The 18434-nt window shown below is 41.1% G+C and overlaps 1 protein-coding gene across 4 annotated transcripts in view; it reads left to right on the top strand.

The window, feature by feature from the left end:
- LOC149070966 (ankyrin repeat and fibronectin type-III domain-containing protein 1-like) overlaps positions 1-18434 on the top strand; it is a 310181-nt gene that overhangs the window by 192656 nt on the left and 99091 nt on the right. For all 4 annotated transcript variants that reach the window (XM_089248733.1, XM_089248732.1, XM_089248735.1 and 1 more), the window contains 2 exons: positions 1398-1502; positions 10155-10233. In XM_089248733.1, coding sequence (XP_089104859.1) covers positions 1398-1502; positions 10155-10233 — 184 coding nt within the window. The remainder of the gene's footprint in view (positions 1-1397; positions 1503-10154; positions 10234-18434) is intronic.

The raw sequence follows: 18434 nt of genomic DNA, 5'->3' as shown, positions 1-18434 counted from the left end.
TGCTGATAAGCGTCACTCACATGTTTGCACACTCTTTAGGTCACTCTTTTTATGAGTAACTTTAGCTTGGGGCATTCTATTTTGGCTCCTCGATCTCTCCTCAGACTGACCTGGGTCTCTTGCTCTCTAGGTCATTTAAATGCTCACAAATGCACTAAGTCACACTTTGGTCACTTAATGACCTGATCGCTTGTGCTCTTGGTCACTCTTTTAGTCACTCACGTGCTTGTAAACTCTTCAAGTTACTTTTGATGTCTTTCTTTTGCTCTCCGATCTCTCTTCGGGTCAATCACTGACCCGACTCTTGCTTTGTGTCACTTTTTTGTTCACTCACGTAGTTACAAAGTCTCTAGGTCACTCGTTTTCTCAATCACTGACTTGGTCCCTCGCTCTCTAGATAGAGGTGGATATATAGATTTGCCACCTTTTTCCCCTTTCTACTAATTTTCTTGACTAATTCCCCAAATTTGCTTGCCGTCCTAGACTATAGCCCGCTAAGCTTCCCCCACTCTGTAAATACACCTCTGCTGATAGATAGGGTCCTCTGTACCCCTAACTTGCCCATTTGGCTCTTAATGGTGTTTAAGGTTGGATCCAGTGTGGGGCGATTCAAATAATTTAACCGTTTAAATAATTAATCGGTGAGAAGTGAACCGTTTTTTGAATTAGTTGTAGCTTCGAACAAATTAGTGGCTGTTGAGGGTTCACCCCAGAGCGAATCGTGATCACGGGTGCTGTTTTATCAACCAGCTTGTCGAGCTCAACAAAAAATTGGGTTTCTGTTCTGCTGAACTGCTGTGCACCCCAGCTGGTTCGATCCAATTTGTTCGGCTGACTCGGTTATCTGTTCTTCTTTCAAATACGAATCAAAATCGGACACATAGGTGGCAGCAAACACTAAATAGCTCACTTTTTTTTCTGAAATATTCCGACACAGCCCTAGAGCAGCAGTTCTCAACCGGGGCTCTGTGTGCACCTCCCAGGGGCTCCGCGGTGACTCGAGGAAAATAAAATGAATCGGTAAATTTTATAGATAAGTAAATAAGGGAGGCCTACATGGTTCTGCCATAAAAATTATGCCCAAAAAAGGACTCCTCGACTCAGACAGGGCTCCGCCATAAAAATTTTATACTGAAAAGGGCTCCGCGAGTCAAAAAAGGTTGAGAACCGCTGCTCTAGATGAGACATGCATAATATATCCATCTCTTACATACCTCCTCTAAGGATACAACTCGCTCCTTCGGAACCAAAATAGTTACTGATTTATGATGGTGGTGACCAGAGTTGCGTAAGATGCGCGCACATTGCTACCGGACACATTGTTATGAATGAATTCAGATATTTTCTTTTCCTTTGTTGGTCATATGGTCGAATTATATGTTTCGTTGTCTTTGAAGGCATACGAGGAGGGAGCGTCGATCGACTCGTCGAATCTGGGCCGTTGACAAAAGCCGAAAGAAAGAAGCTGGAGAAAGTCCACAAGTTCAACATCGATTTACAAGGTATAATTATCATAATTGTTTTTCTCATACTTTCAGCGGCATCTTTTCATTTTCCGATATACAAGCACGGATCCAGAGGAATGCGATGAGGGCGATCCACCCTTCCAAGAGCCCAATACTATGGTGAAAATTTGTCTGTCCCTTAAAATACGGGATGATCCAATGCATGAACACAAGTTGCTTCTCCGACACGTCGCTCTGAATCCGCATACCTCCGCTTTCTTCGCAGCTGATGATGGATGTCTCTGCTCCATTCGTTGCCCAAGATGTCTGCCTTTTATTCAAGCACGGATCTAGACGGGCGATGGGAACGACCGCCCCTATCAAGAGCCGTGCAATGTGGGAAAATTTGTCTGCCCCGTAAAATATGGGACAATCAAAAGGTACTTGCGCAATTCGTTCCTCCCGTCTCATTGTCCTGAGTTCCGCACCCGCCGATATATCGCTCCCGGTTTGGAAGATACAGGGCAGCTCTCTCTGTAGAATAACACGTACGACTTTCAACGTAACCATATACTATTCACGTTTGGGTTACCAGATTCGATAAAAAGAAAGGAGGATGCCTGTACCCTTTTTCTAATGTGAATGTAAGAGATAAGATCCCCTTCTTCCTAAGGCAGTAACTAGGAGGGGGGGCAGTCCCCGGGTCTGATGCCCAGGGCGCTGAACTAGTGGAGGTGCGGAATTCTTTCTCTAACTACCCCCTCAATATTGTACATGGGGCCAAAATTCGAGCTTGTTCCGACTGCTCAAGTATCTAGTTATGGCCCTACACACAAAACTATGTATATACAGAATCAAACTATTCTGTGCACACACTCGCACTTCCGGCAAACCTCGATCGGCAGTAAATTGCCAATGGTGATAGACCGGAGTTCTGCTCGGTTTGAAAGAAATAAAGTTGTGGTCCTGCTCCCTCCCCACTTTAGTACACAGCGTTTGCGTCCGTCTGGGCGAACTGCTTGCGTCTCCTGCGAGACAGAGTGGGGGGACCCGAGTCGGTTCTACACAGCTACATACAAGTCGCCAGTAATCGCATTCAGAGTGAGAGGCAGGGGCCTGTGGATATCCTCAGATTTTTCCCGCCATGACCCATATTCCTTTGAATAACCAGCTTATATATCCCTTGTGGGGAAAGAGCGGGACTAAGGGCCACACAGACATAACAAATTAACCAAACATACTTATGCCGTCAGAGTTATGCTAGTTTCGTGTTATGCTGTTGCTGCAACCTGTCTTCCATATTTTGAAGTGAGAATGATAAATTCCTAAATTTTCATGTTAGGTGAGTCTCATTAATGTCTGCCTACTCTCAGAAGAGAGGTTCTTTCACACATGCAAATGGGAGACCAACTCACGTGTGCCCCTCAAATGTGGACAACCGTAAAATTAGTACTGCATCACAGTTACCGTTGCTCTCTGGCACCACCTGTTCAACAAAATCGGAATCGTACTTTTTTCGTCGTTTCTAAGTAGGAAAATTAGCTGATTGCCCGCATATTATTGCAATGCCTGTACCTATTTCGTTGCCGTGAGTTTTTCACTTCGCGGAACGTAAGATTTTAATCAATTGACTGCTAGGTGAATTGCTACTCTACTTGCTATTGCCTGCAAATTTCTACGACAAACTCGCTTTTTCTACCCCCTTCTGTGCTAACAGGTGGACAAGAAAATGAATAGAAAAAGATCGAATATCTAATTAGAGAGTGTTATTTGCTTTGTGCTTGAAGATTTCGAGATGAAATTTGGTTAATTGGTTGCATTTGGATGAATTATCCGATATTTATATGGGATTAAGGAAAGAGAAGAAATTATCCCCTTTCACCGGAATCCACAAAGGTCCAACCCTCACAATTACATTTCTAATATTGATGGCGCAGGACACCATTTTCCTTTGCTGAGTACTCGTGCTCAAAATGGGAGCGGGGGGGTTGAAGCTGTCTCACCGTTACTTCTACCAAATAAATCCAATTTCGGTGTTGAACTCTTGAAAGAATTTCAGTTCGCTTTTAAAAATAGCTTTGAAGAATTCAAAGGGGGGGTTCTTCAAAAGAGAAATGGCTTCAGCTTATATAACAGCATTTGCTCTTCCTTTTATCTTTCTGGGGTATGGAGGAGAATAAATAAATCGAATCTTCGTAGAAGTTTAGTAAATTTCGAGGATAAAAATACAGGGTGGTCGTAAAATAACTTTACGGCCACACCCTGGTGGCAGCAAAAATCAACGAATGCGATTGAAGTTTGAGATGTAGGTATTTCCAGACGCTGGTTTTGTCGCACTTCTCCCATTCTATTTTGATTTTCTTGACCACTCGTTCCTTAACCCCTCGAGCCCGGAGGGCTTTTAAATGAATCCCATCTCGTAGGTTAAAATGGATCACCGTTTTTCGCAGATGTTTTGTAAAAAAAAACTTTTGAACTAATCATTGACTTAATTTGAAATTTTTTGTGTTCATAAAATAAGATCTTGTCTATAATACTATATACATAGTACCACTTGTAGTACTTTAAAATTAATATGCCATTTTCTTGGGTGAAATTTTTTTTTGTCACTTCTACGGCTGCCAAAAATCGGATTTATAACACATCCTCCTGAACTCATTCCTAAGTACTAACTCAATTATACAGGACATTTTAGCTCAAAGGGGCTTAAACACGTTCTTCACAATAATATCTCGTATCCCCCGCGTGTTAAGTAGAAAACGTTCATTACTCACGATAAAATGATAAATGAAAGTAATATAACATTATTATTAGTATATTATTATTATATATTAAAATCAGGATGTTGAAGGGAAAACAATGTTAACAAAGAACTTTTTTTTTAATCATTATATTCATTTTCATTGTGTACGAGAAACGGGGCCACAACTGGGGGGGGGGGCGGATCTGGTGTCCCGGGTGCCAGATCAGAGAGACCACAAATTTCACCCTTTAACCTCTTCAATATTAGAGAGGAGAGCCAAAATGCGTGCTTCCCCCAGGTGGCCAAACATCTAGTTGCGGTCCTCATTGGAAATATTGGGAGGGTTCAAAAATATTATATATTAAGGGGAGGGGTTTGATCCCAATACAAGTTTACGCATATGCTCTTCGGAATTCCTCCACTAATTGCAATTGCTATCAGCGCTTTGATGTTATTGGGGTTGAAACTGGAAGCTGTTTCTTTTCCCAACAAATGTAAGTTTCAGGGGAAAAAATTAAATTTTTTTTCACAAATATTTCCCATTCCAGAAGAAAAGGGTTCCTTTCAGGGAAAATTCCGCCCCCCCCCCTAAATTTTGCGTCCCGCACCCGCCTAAGTCCGGGCCTGTGCATAGCCTTGTTTTAAGCTGTACCCTCAAGGTTATTCGTTTTCTTACACTTTTTTCTTTGCCTGAGGTCAAGAGATACATGTTCCGGAGTGGAAAAAAAATGAATTCCGGAAACCTGAAAAGGAGGGCAAATTTTCTAAAATCAGTGGTTCTCAACGTTTTTGGAAACGTGGCCCAATGAATCGAATAGTTTATTCACTCATAAGACAATAATTGATGAACAAGCGATAACCTTATAATTACGTGCTGATTACTTGATTAATTAAAACCACTTTAATCGATGAATTAATTAAACATTTAATTGACTAATTAATTTAAGCCTTTTTAATTAAATCATCTTAATTAAAACCCTTTTATTGAATTGAATGCATTTCTATTGTGCAGACTGATGAGACATTTTTTTTCTTTTTGGCACTATTAATAACGTGCAGAAGCCAAAACATAAACGAAGCGTTTCATTAATTGCAGCAAACATTCTCATTGCATAGGCGCCGGTACCTGAGTACTGAGGCTGTTTGAGCGCAACAATAAATTTTACGTGGAGGCCGAGTCCCTCCCCCCCCCCCAATAATTATTAATATTGAGCCCGTATATACGAGACAAATGGCAACCTTCAGCCCCCTCAATGTTTTCTTCATTTCGGTGCCTCTCCCTCATTAGAAAATTTAATTGATCGCAAATCAATCAAAATGTCTTAATGTTCAATTTCATAGAATAATTTCACATAGTTTGTAAAAATACGAAGTTTTCATTCACGGTGGGCAATTTAATTTATTTGTGCCAGTGTTGCTGGCATCTGCACAAAACTTATTAATTAGCATTTTTAATAATTTAGTGTGAAATACAGTATTTTACGATCGAATTTCGTATTTGATCTTAGCTAGAAAGAAGGTAATAATGTAAAAAAAATTTGTCTATATATTGTAGCTCCCCATAAAAGGCAGTTGAAGGGCAGAAAATTCTTCAGTTTTGGACGAAACACTCGTTTCGGTACATTCATTATAGATGCTTATGTTCAATTGTGTAACTTGATAAATTTCAAAACCCTGAGCACGTAATTTTTCTTCAAAATTTGAAAACTTTTCTCTGTTTTTTAACGAAAATTTAGGTTTTTGAATCTATCATTTGAACAAAGAAAAAATACGACACTGCAAAAAAATCAAAATGAAAACTCTCACAACGTAATTCACGGCGTTCTTGCAAAGAAAATAGCATTCGTTATCACACACACACCAGTACTTATGTGAACCTTGATGACCGATTCAAAACACAAAATTTTCTGTATACAGCAGGCGCTTCACTGAACCACGGCGGACCTATGACTACTGAAGACCGATGCCGACAATCGAAGTGATGTCGGAGCTGGACAATCTAAAAACATGGATGACTGTGATTAGCTGATCCACTGCGATTCGAAATTTTATATATTGACTATCATTGGATTTAGATTATTGACAATCATTCGATTAACTGACGATTACTACATTCTTTATGAGAATGTCATCATACTAAGCCATCATCGTATAATCTTGTTTATGCCTTATTGCCTATCGGCGTTTGTTGTTTCGATTTTAATTATCTGTTATATGATCTCAGATTGACGATCATTTTTATATATATACTAGGGGGGCTCTGCCCCCCTGCCGCCTTTGGCGGCCAACCCCCCCTTCCCCCCACTTCTCTCCCGGACATATCTTGTTTATTTCGTCCCACTTCATCAGCGTGCTATGGAAAAGGGGAAAGGGACGTGTGAAAGCACCAGCCTACTGAAGAAGCGAATTTTAATGAAAATAATAATAAAGCAACAAAAAACAAATGAGATTCATCAAGTATCCCCAGAAAACTTCCCCATGGGGGTCCCCAGATTCAATTCGCTGAATTTCAGTGGGGCCCCACACTGGATATATCTTGGGCTACCGATGTGTTGCAAATTTTACAATGTTAAACCACAAAAATCAATGAGATACATTCAGGGGCACCGAATTACAACCTGCCAACATTTCCATGAAGCCCTGACCTGCAAGCTTGTCGGACACCCCCCTGTGAGAATTTTTCATTTTTATCAATTTTACAACGAATAAAATCCAGGGCCCCACATCCAGTAGCGGGGACACAATACGCAGATTTTTAGTGGGGCCCCAGACTGGCTATATCTCTGGTTTCGGCTGTGGCAAATTCTACAACAGAAAAGAATGAGATTCATCCAGGGCCCCCAAAATCAAACCTGTAAACATGGGGCCCCCCGACTTGGAAGATTGTCGGTCATCCCCCGGTGCGAGTGCCATGAAAAATTTTCATTTGTATTCGTTTTACCAACGAATAAAATCCAGGGCCCCCAACCAATTACCCGGGACACCAATTCGCATACTTTTGGTGGGGCCCCAGACTGGCTTTATCTCGGGCTTCCGCTGTTGCGAATTCTACAACAGAAAAGAATGAGATTCGTCCAGGGCCCCAAAATGAATCCTGTAAACATGGGGCCCCCGACTTGGAAGCTTGTCGGTCATCCCCCGGAGCGAGTGCCATGAAAAATTTTCATTTGTATTCGTTTTACCAACGAATAAAATCCAGGGCACCCAAAATGAAACCTGTAAACATGGGCCCCGACTTGGAAGCTTGTCGGCCATCCCACGGAGCGAGTACCATGAAAAATTTTCATTTGTATTCGTTTTACCAACGAATAAAATCCAGGACCCCCCCCAACCAATTACCCGGGACACCAATTCGCATACTTTTGGTGGGGCCCCAGACTGGATATATCTTTTGCTTCCGCTATCGAAATTTTTCAACGTTAAAGCAGCAAGAAAACAATGAGATCCATCAAGGGCCCCTGGAAAAGAAAAATTTTTACTTATACGTGAAATCTTCCCCGGGTACCCCGACCCTGTGTTGGGAGCACTGCTGTTGTATGTGTATATTATACATATATATACCTCTCGGCATGGACCTCCCCCCCCCCACAAAGGAAGGGCTGACAGGGGCCACAACGATTCTTATCACTTTTGATTTTTCACACTATAAATTAATCACAGAGGAGCCCCTGAAAAGCTGGTTTGGGGGCTCGAAATCTAAATTCCAGCCTAAGGGCTTTGCTGTAGGATGTAGGAGCCTCTTGGTACATGCACATAACATGGTCCCGATGGGTCAAATGGGTCCCGATATGTGAATATCGACTCAATATCGATATATGATATATCGATATATGAATATGAATGTACGATATATGAATGTGAATATCGATATATGAATCGAACCCACTTCCGTAATAGATTTCCGTCACTCAAAAATTTCACCCACTTCCGTCACTCGGTTGCTTAGCAACAGGCCCTTTTCGAGTTTGTTTGTGATTTTATATTATAGAATAGATATATATATATATAATTTTTTTTTTTTTTGCCATTGTCCGAGGCGACAATGTTTTGCTGTTTATAATACTTTCCGGACACACCCGTCCTTCGGGAACGCTTTGATATCTCTCTGAGATGGGAAGCGGGGTGTGTCTGGTCGTCAAAGGTGCTTCACTGATAAGCCGCTGACATTTGCCACGCATGTCTAAAATGAACGCATGTTCATTTCTGAGAACAGGTTATGATAGGACCATCCATCGTTATGATAGGACTGCTTGAGGTTTTACCACTGGTCATAAATAGCGAGTCCAATGGTCGAAAGTGGTTTTCTATTGCCCGGAAATTCCCAATCACTCACAATTATTCTTCTTTGAAGCTATGCGGCTTGGTCACTAGCGAGTAGCACAAATGTTTTTAGTCTCCAAGGAATTCTACAGATGCCGAGTTTTGTCATGCCATTGTTGTCTTCAGGACATTTTCTGTGTGCCAATAATGGCAAACAGTGAACATGCAAACAACAGGGTCATCTGGTTGTCAACAGATAGCCTGAAGCGGTAGGATATTTTCGGGAAAGAAAAGGGACTGAGAGTATGGAAAAACAATTTCTTTCCTTGCTGTATGGTTCGGGTTTCATAACGATGGGTACTTAAAATTGCGAAGGGAAAGAAATACAATCGAAATACTATTTTCGAGGGGGGGGGGGTACATAGACACATGTTTCCCTTTCTTGGGACCTTGCAACAAAACGAATGATTTTCAATGTGGTAAAAGGGGAAGAGGGATCCTCCAAATTCCTATAATTTGTGTCTGGAACTATAGAAAGGTTTTTCATCTTTCCCCTTGTACGATTTTTAGACTAAAAAATTCGAATAATATGTCCTATAATAGTGAAATAAACCAGTTAATTATTAGTAGAAATGTTTTGAGAAATGAAAGGGTAATGAATATATTCTCGCGGCCCGGTACCTGAGATACACTGCTTTAAATGACATCAAAAAGAAGGACGTGTCCTCGCAAAGGAGCTGCTAAATAAAAATTTTATTTGATGGCATCAGAGAACCCTTTTCAATCGGACCGGTACGATATACTAACGATATACCGGGACTCACTTACAAAGGGCCAAGAGGTCTAGGGATACAAAGACAAAAGCGGTGGAGTTATTACTATTTAATTTGAGGGACGTCTGTAACCCCAATCTTGTGCCGGATCAGAGAGGGTGCGGAATTTACTGTTTTTTTCCTTCAAAATGACTGAGATTGGGGCGCCAAACTGGGCACTGGTCTCGGGTGACAGAGTTAATTTTCCTTTCTAGTTGTGGCCCTGGGTGTCCTCAAACAGACAGTGTAAATATGAGCAGAAAAAATCCAAATAAACCAGGGCCGTCTTAAGACTGTCATGGAGCCTCCCCGGGCGAAATACTTTTTCGAAGCCCTCACTTATTGACTATAAATGTCTGCTTACCCATTTACATGATTAATCTTGAAAACCTCAACCAGTCTCCTCACGAGCCCCCTCTGCACCCCAGGGTTTAAGCTAGATAAATTCCTTTCGAAAAAAAGCGAAAATGGGGGGGGGGGGGGAAGCTTCAGCAAAATGCTACAATGCTAATGTAATGATTGATGGTTGGATGTGTACTCGTTTCGTACCTCCTGTACGCATTTTTGCGAAAGTGGCTACCACTTCTTTTGCATTCTAAGATTTTCTTTCACATTTTGCGGAAAATGCGACCGTAGCTTAAACCTTGCTGCACCCGTGCCTGGGTAGGCCCATGCATTAAGACGGCACTGAATTACACACACACTGATGACCCTACGCACTCTTACCGTACACGATTGCACAGTTAGGGCCACAAAAACTGTGCAAAGCAGCTTTTGAGCAGCTTTCTGACACAGCCACCTATTCATCAACGTTGGCAAATACTGTGGTAAGCTTTGCAAACCGTTGGTGATTGATTGATTGCATGTGAAATTCTTGAATTTGTGTATTTTCAGCGCTATTTGCCGCCGTCGAACATGAACTTGTAGACCGAGCGAGGAGCATATTGGAAACGACTGACCTCGACATCAACAGGTGAGCGACTACCATTTTTCATTTATTTTTTAATTAGATCTGAATAAAGGGTTACATAACGATTAATATTTAGGAGTATTATTACTCTCCTAGATGGCAGCACCACATCGTATCACACAGATTCAGTTTGGTTGATTTTTGTACACAGTTTTGGCACAAACACTCATAGAGACATCCATGATTCAGTAAAGAAGACAAACTTGGAGTTGTCTTGATTAAGAAAAAGAAGAAATTTTCATAAAGTGTCAAGGCAGTCAAAAACACTTAAATACGGGCTATACGGTCATCCCACTCATAATAAATCATCAGAGGCGGATTCAACGGCGGAGGGCCCGATATTTTCTTCTACGCCCGGGACCTCAACAGTGGCGTAGCCGGGGGGGGGGAGCAGAGGGAGCGATTGCTCCCCCAAGCAAAATTTTGCCTACATTGGCGCCTATTTTTCTAAATGACTTTTGATCTTTAAAAAAACTTGAAAAATATTGACTTTTTTATTGACTACAATGATGAGTAAGGGGGAAAAAATCTACATTTATATTTGCACTTCTTGCAGGTTCACAGTGATTGGGTTTGTACTAAACCTTAATAGAAGAAGGAAAAAACGAAGTTGAGGTTTTCATTACCATTTTTGACAATTGTTCTCAAGCTCTTCATCTAGAAGCATGTTCAGATCTCAACCTCTGTTCCCCACCTTTATCAAAGGGCAGAATCTTGCCCTCTTCTAGCTGTAACATTTTTCTCTTGCTATTGGTAGTTCTCGGTAGAGCTCCTAAAAATACCTTTCGTAGCTATGAGGGTATGGAGTTCACGAAAGCTCATTCTGTTCTGAAGGGCCACCAAGAGCATTGACTAAGGCTCCTTTTGAAGAAATTAGGCGCGGGAACCTATTGTGGACAGACCACTGAACCTATGAATTAATGGCTAGGATTCAAGCTCCAAGATTTATCGCCTTGCCTTTGGGTGCCTTAGGTAGAGCTTGAGCTCCTAGAAATACTGTACTACTTTTATGTATGGGTGACTTAGCTAGATTCATAGTGCCTAGAAATGCCACCCACGTTATCTGCTGGTGCCTTGGCAAGAGCTACTAGCTTGTAGCTTGTGTATAAGGCAGTGTCAAAGACTAGGAAAAGGTGGAAAACTGCTATGAGCTTCCGAACCCTAAAAAACCAAAGATTTTGGGGCCAAAAGGGGGTTCTGGAATAGTTTTTCTTAAAGGTGGGTAAATAAAAACTATAATCTTGGGTCAATAGTGCTCTGATATGTAGAGAATGGGAGAAGAAATTATAGACTTCTATATTTGTACGCCAATATATTGTACTATATTATACGGTGATAGTGCATAGTTTTAAGTTAAAATGTGACTTTTTTTCAGAAACAGTCTTTTTTTTCATAGTGTAGGCTCTCTTTTCTATGAATCAATGTTTGTTTCATCATTATGCATATAAACAGCAGTGTGCCGAATCGGAGAAATTATTCCTTGGAAAAATTTATGGCCGGTGTGTTTGTTAACTCATGACACGTATATCTCCCCTCCAATTAATCCAGTGTTTCATAAACTTTTGGCACCCATGCTTCCCCCCCCCCGGCTTCGTCATCATTTGTCCATGACTGCCCAGAATGGCCTGATGCAGGGGGTTCTCGAACTTTTTCCACCCGAGGTTCCACTTTCCCCTATTCAATGATTATCCGCGAGCTCCGCCAGCTTCCTGGAGCTGTTTGACAAAACACATTTTGGAAGAACCTTTGTCAGGGTCACCGCTCCGTGGCGCATCTGATAAAGATTGGAGGCGCACCAGGGTGCCGCGGCGCACAGTTTGAGAATCCCTGGCCTAATGTAAAAAAAACCCACTACTAAGTACTGAATAAGCACGCATCAATACACCAACGCGTTGAGACGTCCCTCAAAAAAAGAGTGGTGATGAGCCACGAGCACACAAACTTTGAGAATCCGTTAATATTTCTGAAATAATATAAATGCACTATATATACTCATCGCTTTTTAAAGCAGAATTCCGGGCGTTAGTTGTTTCTTTATTTTCCACAACAACACATAGGTGGTCTACGCAGGGTCGTCTTACGGGCATCAAAGGGACTTTTCTAAGGCCTTCTACCTGTTCAGAAATTCCTGCCTAACAGTTCACTCTCTCCAAAAATTTTAACTGGATCTCATCTTCATGAAGTTCCTTTTGCACTTGAGGCGCCTGGAATTGCCCATGTATTACAAAGAAAGTTTAAAAGTAATTGAAAATACATACATATAGTATTTCAGAAAAATAGAAAGTGTCCACGAAACGTTCAGTCTACTCTTAAAAAATTAGTGTTTTTTTCAGTTATAGTGCTTATCTCCGAGGGCTTGCGATACTTTCTATTGTAATATGAACTACGGCGTCGTGAGGTTTGCCAGCACTTATCTGAAGGCTCTCTGGTCAAATTACGGGGGGGAAAATCCAAGAACTTATTAGTTTAGAGGGTTCTTAAACTGTGAGTCACCAACCTTTGCTGGGGGTACCGCGTAGCATCCCGAAGATATTTCAAAGAGATTCTTTGTTAAACTGCTCTGGGAAGCCGCGAGCAAACATTGATTAAAGTAACGGGGCACCGCGGATGGAAAAAGGTTGAGAACCCCTGCGCTAGTCTGTACCATTAATCACTCATATATTTTCATTCTTCTCTAATTTGTTATAAAACACATCACATGAATTTATTTCACTAGAAATAAACATACATATACTATGCACAATGCATTTTTAACTTTTTCAACTTCGAGCAGAAAAACTCCCCTTTAAATAGTATCTCCAAAGGAAGCCGGTAGACAATAAAACATAAAAAAGATTTCAATAGATTCATACACTTGCCATTTTCACTTCGATTCGGAAGATGAGCAGTGGCATTACAAACACGCCTCAGAGATACTTAAATAGATTACGGACACATACGACAATTTCTGGCACACACTAATTCGTTTGAAGCAGTGGTTCCTAAACCTTTTTGGACTCAGGCCACCCTCCGCTTGTGCGTCTGCAATCTAGTAGTAAGTGATAACCATTGCGATTGTGTGGGCATCATGATGGATTCGTCCCGGTTTGAACCCCACTAGTGGCACAGTGGCGGTTGACTGAAGCGAGTCTTTTTTTTCAATTTCTAGGTACGAATGCTAACGATCTTTCGTTTGGAAAGCCTTCCCGCAGAGAGCAGGCAGGCTTTCACCGTGGTATTTGCATAACACGAAAAACTTCAGGCATCTGCCAGCTTTACTTCTAATATGAAAGACAGATGACAAAACTTCTCAAACTAAAACCATGCATAACTATGACATCATATATACGTTATAGTCACGCACATGGCGTACGCAAAAGGGCGGGGGGTTGGGGTTTTCTGAATACGCCTATGGTCACACATAATATAAGAAAGAACTTTCCGGCATGCATTAATTTATACAAGGATGACGTCACTCCCCGCTACCGTACGAAAGTTTTAACAACTGGCTGTTGCGAAGATATATTTTGGAAAGAGAGAAAATTCAACTGCCCCCAGTGAGCTTGGCCTGAGTCTTGTCCGGCCGTCCATGTACGGTCCCTTTCAGTGTACACGAGCTCCAAGGAAACATTGAGATTCGGTGCCTCTGTAGTCTAAGGCTTTCACTCGGAAAGTGAAAGGACGTGGGCAGGGGCGTCGGAAGTGTTTCGAACTTGTGGGTGCTCGTCTTGAGTCCCATGTAGGAAATTTCGATTTCGGAATCAATTCTGTGGGTGCTCGAACCCGTTTTACAAACTTCCGTGGGTGCTCGAGCACCCACAGCACCCCCGGCTCCGACGCCACTGGACGTGGGTTCGATTCCCCGCAGGGGCAGAGAATTTTCTCTTTCCAAAATATATCTTCTCAACAGCCAGTTGTTAAAACCTTCGTATGCATTAATTTGTTAGAAATTCCATAAGACAAATGTCTTGGGAGTACATGCACGATTGAGTAGAAGTAGTGTACATGTGATACATGTGCTTACGATAAGATTGTAACATGATAAAAGCGATTAAATGGAAGCATGAAGATTTCTCTGTACTGTCATACCTCGGAATAATTTTAGAGAAAGAGAAAATAATTTTTTTCCTTTTTATTTTATTCTCCTATCATTTTTTATATTTTAATCTAAATTTTTTCCAACTACCTGTTAGGGTGACTTCCCAGTTGTTTTTGGTGTTCGCATTTGTTAAAATACACAAAACATAAAATGGAATTTACATTTTTTTTTAATTAGTTAAAAAGTTAAAATACATTAATCAATTGAAAAGTAATTAATTTAATTTAAAAAATAACATCAACTGGAAACGAAATAAATTTGATTTTTTAAATTAGGAAATTTAAAGTTCTTTCCACTAATGCGTAATTTTAAGTTTGCGCCTTAAGCACGAACAAAAAATGGCGCCTTTCACAATTTCGCTCCCCCACGGACCAAAACCTGGCTACGCCACTGGGCCTCAACCGATCTTAATCCGAGTGACATATACTGAGGGGGGAGTGGCAGGGTCCGCAACTAGAAGCTTGGTCACCCGGGTCAAGCACGTGTTTTGACGCTCCCTTGAAATGTTGAGGTTTCAGAATGAAATTTGCGCCCCCATCGGGTCAGGAAAATTAATAGAATGGAAGAATGACGGCAAAATTTTTTCACAGTCCAAGATAGAGCCACTTCTGTTCAGAAAGCGAGGCGTCTAGATTAGGCATTTTACGAAATTGTTTCTTTTTCTCCCCGGGGAAGTTTTCTTTATGTATATCTCTTCATTGATATGTGTTTTTCTTTTCTTTCCATATGTTTATACACGCTTTGACTAATCGCCATCGAAATTCATAGAATACAAGAGCCCAAGTTGCCTCCAAGCAGGATACGGATGTTATTCTATGGCCCAGCTTGCCCCAGGATAATATGAAAAAGACAGTACAAAAAAAAAAAGCTTCGGAAAAAGAAAACTGCACCATCCAATTTCAACCCTTCAAGTGGCATTTATTTTCCTGATCCGTATTATAACTGTCACATTAGAAATAAAAGCGTGTTGAGAACCCGAGATATTTCGGGGTGACCGAAATAAAGTTTGGCGAGATATCTCTGGATTGCCACTGTAAGAGTTTAGAATCCCATTGCATGCTCACCAACATCTAACGGCGTGTGCTGAAGAAGTGGGACGGGGGTGGGGTGGTTGTTACCCAATGTTTTTAGAATATAATATATAATTGTGTTAACTATATCGCATTCAGAAACAAAGAAAACAGGATTCAAGCAAACTCAATGCTGATTCTTTGGGGCGCCATCTGTTGCGAAATTTTTGAAAAGTAACGTCATAAAGAGTGCGCACGCAGCCGTCCTCCTTTCTCAGTTTTCGAATCTGATAACCCTAGTATAGTGGCACTCAGGCGACTGGAATAAGGATGCAGTGGCTCTAGGTGGCACTATCCGTCGTAAAAATTGAGAAAAGTGACGCCACAAAGTGGCGATCAGGCTTCCTCCTTTCTCAATTTTCGAATTTGGTAACCCTACCCCTAGTATACGTCAACGAGTGACAAAGAGAGTTTACAAGCATGTGAATGATCAAAAGAGTGATCTGGTCAGTGAGCAACTAAAAAATTGACCTAGAGACAGGACATGGGAAATACATTCCACGTCACATCACGTGGCCGCAATTTTCACGAATAAGAATTCACCATGACGTAGTTGCACGTCACGTCAGAAAGGTGTAGGCACCTTTAAACTATAAGTAGAATGAATTGCTGCAAAATTCGTGTAGCGCACTGGTGACAATCAAATCCGCTTCTGTATGCCGGGCCTCTCCGTGATGTTTTGTTTTTAATTTCTTCTCACTGTAAATTTACATGAAAATAAATCGGTGAAGAACAAAAAAGGAACCGCTTCAGAAATCCAGGTTCAGATGGAAATCATAGAAATCAGTTCGAAGTGGTGGCAAATTTTAATTAGTGGTCAAGAACAAAGAGTTATAAAGGAAGTAGGGCTGCAAAAATTTGAATTGCACGCAGGCGGAATCCACATCTGCATAAAAGGGGATGTCCTTTCCCCCCCCCCCCCGTCAAATTGAGTGTGAAAAAAATTAAAATACGTAATAAATATCAAACTACATGTTGCATCCTCGCATCTGATGCACCATGTCAGTGACGTGCTGAGTAGAGGGTGCAGTCTTCCAAAAGTCCACTCCTTCCAGCGTTAGTCTCAGGTGGCCACCGTAGAGAGTGCGTGCTAAGGATGTAGAACAGGGATGGCCAACTTCATTCTGTTCGCGTTCTGTCAGCTGTAGGGTCGCGGGCCGTACCAGTGGTGCAACTACCATTATTAATTGAATTAATTAGTTGTTAAATTGCTTTCTTCACTAGAAATAAGAAGTTTGTAAGCATTTTTTTAATGCTGTTGTTACCGATATAGTTCAAATCACAAATTTAATTTTTTCACGGTAGTCTTACCTTGCTGCGGGCCGCAAAAAATCACTTCGCAGGCCAGCTTTTGGCCACCTCTGATTAGAAGGTTCGTGTGTCTGAGGTACAATGGATGACGCAGTTGCCCGGATTACAAGGTAGTCATGGTCCAATTCTCTACGGTGCAGAGGTGTATTTGTAGGGGGTGCTTAGTTGGGTGGAGCGGTAAATTTGACGAATGAGTGTCAAGAAAATTTTTAGAATGGGAGAAGAATTGCGAAATTTGTAAAACCATGAATCTGGTGAGGGTGTGACTTAGAACAAGCATGTGAGTGATCTAGAATGGTAGAAACCAGGTTGGTGAGTGATCAAAAGAGTTGGATAGTTAGCAAGCATGTGAATGATTAAAGAGTGAGCGACATAAAGAGTGACTAATAAAGTGTGGAAGCATGTGAGTGACCAAAAGAGTAACTTAGAAACATAGCCGCATTTACAGGGTGTGGCTAAACGGGCTTTTAGCGCAGAGGGTCAAATTTGAAAAATGAACGGTCAATAACATTAGATCAAGACGAGAGAACGACATGGGCTTCCAGACGGGTAAGACTGACAGGGCCTTCTTAATTTTTTTTAATTCAACAATTTAGGATAATTCTTAATTTTCTTTTCACACCATTAATTCACTACACGGGGATGTTTGGCACCGTGGAAAAGAGTGGCAGAAATGTTCTAGTCCAAAGGCAACGAAACCATAAATCCCGCCTTTGGACAAGTGACTTGTCTTTCCGATTTCATCTTGACATTAATATGAAAAATGTATCTTTCCCTCAATGCATCAATACCGATTTCTGCCCCCCCCCCCCCCAATGTTTTGAGGCCCATTTCGAGCTCAGAGTGCGGCTCTGCAAGGAAGACAAAACGAGTCCGGGGGAGCTTCTTTACACATTCTAATTTGTTTCGTGAATGGAACTGATCTTCGAATTCCATAGACTCACATTCGCGTAATATTTCGATTAAATAGCTTTGATATTATTCAGATCTCTCAAAGAACAATAGCAAAATGACTCGCGCGTGTGACCTGGAGCGTAAAAGTGGCTTTTATAGCGATTCTCTCATTCGAGGATTAACGTTAATTCGCGAAGGGGAAATAGCAAAAAAATAATAAGTTTAATTTCTGAGATAAAATATTTCCTTTTGTTAAGCGGCGGCGGAACCATATGTGTTTAATATACCGAAAATTCTCTTGCTTATGTCCATGGGAATGCCACTTCGGAATAGATTCCTTTCACGCAAAAGAAAAGTATGAATCGGAAGATTCCGCCAATTCATGCTTCATCAGAGACTTGAAAGATGGCATCATTTATTCACATTTGCCGCTAAAAAGTATACATTTTCTTAATACTTTGGCGACAGCTGTGTTTAGTTGAATGAGTTAATTTGCTTCGCATGAAACTGCAACGACAATGATCCGTCCGTATCGGATGTACCTCTGCTCAGGCTATACCTCCTTAGATACACGGGTTCGAATCCCGTCGGAGATTATTTGTATCTCCGAGTTCAATTCGGCTTAATATCCAGAAAATGTTTCCCCGATTTTCAAGGTATAAAAAGGAATTGGAAGGTATAAAAAGTGCTGAAGACACATGTAAGCTCTAGGTGGAGAAAAGAATTATATACATACAGAATATAGGTACACAAAAATAAATTCATTGGGAAACAGTTACAAAATAAATATTAAACAAAATTGGTTGAAGGAAAACTGATTTTTATGAATGAGCAATAGTGATTTATAAAAA

Source organism: Pholcus phalangioides, unplaced genomic scaffold, assembly GCF_987345545.1.
Source record: "Pholcus phalangioides strain wild (caught in Gottingen) unplaced genomic scaffold, Ppha-v1.0 ptg000020l_1, whole genome shotgun sequence".
Taxonomy (NCBI): domain Eukaryota; kingdom Metazoa; phylum Arthropoda; class Arachnida; order Araneae; family Pholcidae; genus Pholcus; species Pholcus phalangioides.
This window is presented reverse-complemented; position numbering and strand designations above follow the sequence as displayed.